Source organism: Lolium rigidum, chromosome 1 (assembly GCF_022539505.1).
Source record: "Lolium rigidum isolate FL_2022 chromosome 1, APGP_CSIRO_Lrig_0.1, whole genome shotgun sequence".
Classification (NCBI taxonomy): Eukaryota; Viridiplantae; Streptophyta; class Magnoliopsida; order Poales; family Poaceae; genus Lolium; species Lolium rigidum.
In genome coordinates this window covers 81,217,274-81,225,042 of record NC_061508.1, presented here as the reverse complement: position 1 = coordinate 81,225,042, position 7,769 = coordinate 81,217,274, and the positions used below count along the sequence as shown (strand labels likewise).

Below are 7,769 nucleotides of genomic sequence, written 5' to 3'. Positions count from 1 at the left end.
CACATTTCGTGACCGTATAGCAGGGTAGCAGCTAGCACCATGACAAGACTGAAACATGCTCCTCCAGGATCACCAGTTGCCACTTCGTGTCGTTTCCACACTCCACCGCCCGCCTGCGGCACACTATCGCTTTTGCTTTTGCTTGTGCGGCGTCGCGCCGCGCCGCCAGGGAATCCAACGTGAGTAGCAGGGTGGAGGCTCGACAGATCAAGAAGCTGGCGGCGAGCAACTTGTGGGAGCGGGCCGATGAGAGCGCCATGGCCGGGATGGACCATGGCGGCGGCGGCGGCGGCGGCGGCGACGGGAGTGCTCAGGGCCCGTCGCGCTACCTCGACCTCCTCCTCGCGCAGCTATCCCCCACCACGGACGTCAAGGCGGAGCAGCTCTCCATGGAGTCGCCGGAAAGGATCCCCGCTTCCGCCTCCGTCGCCGGCGCCGAGCCCCATCCCGAAGGAGACCAGAAGCCGTCCTCTTTGGCTATCGTGCTGGCGGAGGGCGGCGGGGGATCCGCGCGGCGAACGGGGCGCCCGCGGGGAAGGCCGCCAGGGTCCAAGAACAAGCCCAAGCCGCCCATCATCGTGACCCGCGACAGCCCCAACGCGCTCCACTCCCACATCCTCGAGGTCGCCGCCGGCGCCGACGTCGTCGAGTGCCTCGCCACGTACGCGCGCCGCCGCGGGCGCGGCGTCTGCGTGCTCAGCGGCGGCGGCGCCGTCACCAACGCGGCGCTCCTTCAGCCCGGCGACCTCGTCGCCACCCTGGCCGGGCAGTCCGAGATCGTGTCTCTCACGGGCACGGTGCTGCCGCCGCCGGCGCCCCAGGGGGCCAGCGCTCTCTCCGTGTTCCTCGCCGTCGGGCAGGGGCAGGTTGTCGGCGGGACCGTGGTCGGCCAGCTCGTCGCTGCCAGGCCCGTGTTCCTCGTGGCCGCCTCGTTTGCGAGCGCCATCTACGAGCGGCTGCCGCTGGAGGGGGGAGAACAGCAGACCGCCACAGCCGCGGATGCGCAGGGAGCCGCTGGGGCGGCAGCGCAGTCGCCGGGCGCTGTACCTCCGCAGCAGCCCGTAGCATCGCCATCGTCCGAGGTGACCGGAAGCGAGGTCGGTGCCGGCAGATCGTCATACAATCTTGGAGAAAATGTTGGGAGCTATCAGTTGCCCACAACCAGCGTCGACATCGGGAGCTCCAGCGGCGCCAGGCCATGAATTTTTACCTCTATCTCAACTCTAATAATCGATTTTGGCAATGGCGTGGCAGGATTAGGAGGTGGCAATTCCGAAGCTGTGATATCGATCAATGTGGAAAAACTTTCGTTGAAGGCATTTTGCAAGCTCTGCACTTGTATTGCAAACTAGACTAGTCGTAGGGACTATAGAATATTCTGAATCGCTATATACGAGTGGTACTTGGCATTAAGACATTTTTTTGGCTGAAGATGGTGAAATTAGTGCAGCAAGAATTGGAAAGAAAAAGGTCACCCCTGTTTAGAGGTTCATCGTATAATCTCTTTTTAGATGCTGTAATCTTTCTATGTATAATCAAGTTCTCCGTGGCCTTTTACCGCCACTTTTCAATGCAATGATGCTTGCTGTGGCCTTTCTTTAATCTCGTGTTACTACGGTTTTCAGATTCAGGTTTTTTTTCCTTTTTGAAAATAACCACATTTCATTAAACAGCAAGGTTACAACAATTACAAACCTGAAAACCATACAGATAGGTGTCATGAAGAATAGCGAAAAAGACCCTGATAAAGGTAAAAATACTCTATGATCCTTGGAGTCCTTGACGCCTCGCCCAACCATCCTCCACCTTCGGTTGCCGCTGCCGCCAAAGCGCCACCGGGAACAGAGGGGAGCAGCCACAAGGCCTAGATCTGGAGAAACACCTTCGCAGTCGATGCTGCTTATCGAGCCGATGAACTGGTCCAGTCCGTTGTACGCAACATGACCAAAGCTTTGTGGCATGTCAGCCGGGGAACAACCACGTGCCCTCCAGATCCCGACGCCGCCATCTTCATATGAATAAATCGAAGAATAAGAACGCCGCCGCCTGCCTCCAACCACAAATCCCACTTCATGCCACCAGAACCATCTGCACAAGCCGGCCTCGCCGCCGCTGAAGGAGACGACGAGCACCAACCACCAACACATACGCCCGCCAGAAATGAAGACCGCCGAGCCAACAGAGCCAACTACCCATTGACGCCACAGGTTGGAGTACCACCGAGACGAGAGGAAAACAGTGGCAGATTATTCCGATGCGGCACCCTTCCCTCCATTGAAGAGATGCCCCTGAGGAAGACCTGTAAGAGCAACTCTAGCAGACCCCCATCCCTAACCCTAAACGCTCACGGCAACTGCATCGGCCTATTTCGCGAGAAGATTGGAAGCTGCGGAACAAACCCCGTATTGATAACCCTAAACATGAGTTGCGAAATTTGGCCGAGAAATGTAAACGAGTTCGAGTTCGAGTTCATCCTAGATAATTTACAAACGATGGAAAAAATAAGAAGTAAATGCTCCTAAAAACTGCACTAGCTAGCCGGATTCATCTACATCACCGGGGCCTTGGGGATTTCCGTCGGCGCAGTCATCAGCGTTGCTGGAGAGCGGCGGAGCTTCACATGTCGAAGTAGTTGGCGAAGTAGTCGATGACCATGTACCCGTGCAGCGCCATTTCCGAGGCAATGGAGGCATTCTTCGTGCAGGGGATGTCATGAGTAAGCTCGTCGCCGGCGCCGTCGGCACGCTTCTCCTTGTCCCAAACGTCGGTAACGATGGTGGTCATGGAGTTGCGGCGAGCCACCGCCATATGCCGCTCCTCCCGAACGGTGTCGTCCTCTGCTTCGTCAAGGCTCGAGTCAAGTTTGATCGGTGGGAGCTGCGGGAGCATGCGCTCTGCCGGAACGCGCACCCGCGTCGGCGCAGACGATAGTCCCACCTCGCCGGTACCCGCGATCGGGAGGATCCCGAACCACGCGGGGGAGCGTGGATTCTTGCGCGGCAGTGCTCCTCAACGACGCACCTGGTCGGAGATGTGCGCGACCAATCAGCGACCGTTTCAGACGCGGCGCCATTGAGCCGATGCTGCGGCCGGACGCCGCATTTGTGCGGTAGCCACACACCAAATTGGAGCCTGCCATCAAGGGTATAGGTGGAGGTGGAGGTGGAGGCGGGGAAGCGGTGGTGCCGAGAATCAGGCGCGGGTGGCGGTGGCGGGAGGAGGGGGCGGAAATGGATGGGGTTAACCCCAACTTCCGCTTATGTACGACGTTGGCGGGCCTGTATGGGGTATTGTTGCATCGTGTTTTGCGATGCGGAATCTGCTCGAGCCATTTTTTGAGCCGAAACCAGAAAAAAAATCATGATGCACCACGGGATGGAGGGTCGAACAACTGAACGAAACGCAAAACGCTCTCGTGACCCGCATCGTCCCCCACTGGCGACCGGGCCGCGCCGCCACCCACCTCGTCCCGCACCCCCCTCCTCCTATTCCCCCTCCCCCCGCCGTTGTCGGCTTGCGTCGCTGGGAGCGGCCCGGATGGCGGCGGCAGACCCTTGACTTTCCCCTCTCTGTGCGGCGCCTGCGCGACGTAGGTGCAGCCGGGTGGTGCTCCTCGGCCAGCAGCGGTTCGGCGTGGCGGAGTGATTCCCGCACGTCGGGTGGGAGGAGGAGGAGCGGCGGTGCCGTCGTTGGCGGTGGGGCGGCGCACGCGGAGGTGCTTGGGCAGCGCTCGGCCGGCCCATATCTGGGCCCATATTGGGGCCTATCTGGGCTAGGTGGGCCATCTGCCTATGGCGCGCCGGTGGTGCTCCCTGGAGGCGGAGTAGGTGCGGCGGCGGTGGCTGGGTGGCAGCGGTACTCTGGCCGGCCTGCTGTAGTGTCGCGGTGAGGACTTTGTGGGCATGTGAGGGCCCGACCGGGCCAGGTGGGCCTGGTCTGTCCTCGATGTCATATCCGGACGGCTACCGCGAAGGCGATGGAGGTAGTTCCCTCCCGCGCGGTTGAGGTCATGCTGCCCACGACCCTGGTGCCTTTCTTCTCTTCTTCCAAGCCTTGTTCCGGTGACCACAACGAGATGGCGAGGAAGGCTTCAAGACCGTGGTGGCGTGTGCTGGTGGGCGGCCAGTTAGGTGGAGCACGTCGGATCGTCCGGGTTGCGGGTTTGGTGGGCGGGAGAAATCCTTGTCGGCATGCCTGACACCGACGCGGTGACGCCTGCGGGTGTCGCCCTGCCTTCTTGAAGGGTGTCGGTTGTCCCTCCACCCCAATCCCTTCCGCGTATCAGGGGAAACCCTAGGATTAGTCCGGGCAGCAGCGTCGTCATCGCTTTCCTTGTTGAAGGTGTTGCTTGATATGCAGCGCTTCGATGGGCTAGGAGTGTGGTGGAATTCTTCGGGGTGGGCAGCGGTTGCGAGTCGTCTTCGTGTTTGTCGAGCTGCCGGTGTTAGCATTTTTTTTCTTTTTCTTTTATTTCTTTTGGGCTTGGTTGTGCTGCAACCCTAGTGTACTTGTTGCATCGGTTGGTTGCTATATTAATATAGCGGGGGAGTCTATTTCGAGGAGGCACGGGATGGAGGGTCTGCTAGAGTTGCTCTAATGCCTACCTCGGAAGGCTAAACATATATAACTGCTAGTGTTTTGAACATGACCCTGGAAAGGCAATTAATCTGAAACTTCTTCTTTATTTATTTGAGATTATTGTTTGAAGATTAACTTTTCAAAGAGGGAAGTGTTAGTAGTTGGGTCAAGATGGTGAAATTAGTGCAGCAAGAACGGGGAAGAAGAAGGTCACCTCTGTTTAGATGTTGTTCATCGTGTAATCTCTTTTTAGATGCTGTAATCTTTCTATGTACAATGATGTTCTCCATGGCCTTTTACCGTCACTTTTCAATGCAATGATGCTTGTCGTGGCCTTTTTTACTCATGTTACTACGGTTTTCAGATACAGTCTCCACATGTCATTCTCTTTCTTCACATTTTTTTCATCTACTTTTTTCATATGGAGTGGTCACTTCTATTAAAATGCATGTATCCGGACGCTGTTTGAGGGACGCAGTTGGAAAGGGTCTCTTTTTTGTACAGATTTTTTTATCTCTTTTTATCCGACGCGGTCCTATACGTGCCCCAAATCGTTTGTGCCGGACGTTTTTTTAGGGGCGCGACTGGAGATGCTCTAATGCCTACCTCACAAGGCTAAACATAATTGAGAAGAGCTAAAACATGGTTAACCTTTCGATGTCACTCAATTGGTACCGCTGTCTCCCAGTCTTTTCCGTGTCCACTTCCACATGGGCAATTGACTGCTTTTGCTCAATTTTGTCTCGTAGAGTCTGGACAAAGGACTAACCATTTCAAACCCTAGTTTAGTCGCTGGGATACGTTCAGGATTATTATTGTTTTCTTGCGGTTGTAGGATGCTACATTGCTACTAATCCTAAACTTAGCTACTTTCTAAGCAATATATATAAGCGCTTCCAATCTAATTTGGTGTCTAAAATGGGCCCTATCCAAAATAATTTGGTGTCTAATGAGTCAGCCGATGGCCAGCCCACACACTTGGGTTCTCCCAGGAAGACTTTCCATTAGATAAGATCATAAGATCAGCTCGTAAAAAACATATTTATGAAGTGCGAAAAATGGGACAACATTATACAATGTGGTGACCCGGCATACCACTGCATGGTGTAGTATGCAAGTCTGATATAACACCAATGAAACATCGTTCCACTAGTATTATATCGCTCAGAGTGGTACAACAGAAACATATGCGGGTCCAAGGCATGTCTATAGAATTACATACGGACTACTGTTACAGAAGATCAGCATAGCCTCCTACTTTACAATGAGGTAAATCTGCAAATAAACTCCAGAAGAACGACTCGTGGTCTAAGCCTATCACGAACTCTATTTGTAGAGTATTTACCTAGCTATAGAGGCTATGAATAGATTCTAGCTAAATAGGAGCTAAGTTTAGGAAGCTAGTTCCTTTCTATTGCTAATCTAGGTTTCTCCTTGTTGGATGTGGTATTCGACTCTTCGACGGGTTCCTGTCCCTTGAAGTAGTTGTTGACTCCTCGGTCTTCGAGTTGCACTGTAGATCCTCCTTCGATGCCTCCATATCTAAGCGGGGATTTAAGAGTGGGATGAGTACGAGCGTACTCAACAAGTTCATTATAGGAAAGAGGTGTTTAATGCACTAGCTACGACATTAGACCGGAAAGTCTAATACCAATGCAGGTTTTCATAATCATTTCTTCAAGAGGTTGCTTTTATTCGGAAGAGCTATGTCCGTCGGCCTTCACCGGTTTACTAGAACTTCATGGAGCTCCTTTCCGGCAGCGTTCGCAGTTCCATATCCCGGAACGGGGAGTGACGAGTCACGGTTCTTTACACTCTGCAGAGGTGTGTTGCTTTACCCATAAGAGATCTTAACCTTGGTGCCAACCGAGCGTACTCCCCGTCCACACTTCCTTTGGTGTGAGGCCCGGTATAAGGTCTAGCCAATCATGTTCCTCCGCTACCTCGAACACCCACCCTTTGTTGCATACCCCGACCCTGGGTCCTCGTCGGTCCCATTATTCCCGTAATTTCAGGGTGGACCCCGACCACGACAACGGTTTGGGACTCGTTAACCAAACTCCTTCGCCGGTAGCCGCAACCCATCATAGACCACATTACCGTGGGGAATTAGAAGGGGATCCCCACCCTCAAGTTGTTCCGCAAGCGATAACCGCTACGGTAAGCAACGGCTATACCGTGGGGAATTAGAAGGGGCTCCCCACCCTCAAGTTACTCCGCAAGACACAAGCTGCTACGGTAAGCGCATCCGTTGATGAACGAGAGGTGGAAACACTTTTGACTACTCCGTCCCACTCCGGATCTTATGGTTAACACGGGTATTACGGCACAAGAATCACTTGGCGACATTTGTTGTTTAATCCTAGATGGATAATAACCCTTGCAATGGAACCTCCACCATATCAACACAATCCATGGTTCCATTGCCCACCACATAGTCATATTCATAGTTATGAAAGTAGTGGTTTTGGTTTTTATGCAATCGTGATAATCATAGTACTTTGCAAGTAATTTGGTAAAAATACTCAAATGACATGAGCAAGCGATGAACTTGCCTTTCTTGACTGCAAGATTATGCGAGGCAAGGTCTTCGATACGCAATAACTCCAAATTCTGAAATAGCATCATCGTCCGGTAAGGACGATGTTTAAAAGATTGGCAATGATGCAATAATGCATAAGAATGAGATGCAATCGCTCTAAGCGTGACCTAACCCCGATGATTTGGGATTAGTGAGTTGTAATGATTGGTTCAGGGTGTGTTGCACTTTTAGAGTGATTCACATACAAGGTTCTTATTCAGGTGTGATTACTTGGTATTATCAACTGGTAGTTAATAGAGCATAATAGTCAATTGAGCACACAAAGAATGATAATTAGCATAATATTAACAAGTAAAGAACAGTGGTCAGTTTAGTACTATATGGCATGGTTAATGATTAATTATCATATATTTTAAAAGAATATCTTTTGAAGAACATGTTCTTTAATAAAGAACAAGTATGATAATTAAGTGGATGGTTTTCTATGGTTGACTATGGCTGCATGTAGTTGTTGGAATAGGTATTAGATGGATCCCAACAAAGTTGGATTCATCAACACCCAGGGCTTGTAGGGATAAGATAAGCCTAGGCATCCTAAGCAATTTATTATACATGGTGGTTGTCAAGGTGGGTTTATCTTGCTAGTGAT

At 52.4% G+C, this 7,769-nt stretch overlaps 1 protein-coding gene across 1 annotated transcript; it reads left to right on the top strand.

Annotated features, from left to right (window-relative positions):
• Nucleotides 1-257: 257 nt before the first annotated feature.
• On the top strand, nt 258-1,202 carry LOC124648178 (AT-hook motif nuclear-localized protein 25-like). The gene has a single exon (XM_047187983.1). It carries the CDS (start codon nt 258-260, stop codon nt 1,200-1,202), a length of 945 nt encoding a protein of 314 aa, XP_047043939.1.
• The last annotated feature ends 6,567 nt before the right edge of the window (nt 1,203-7,769 follow it).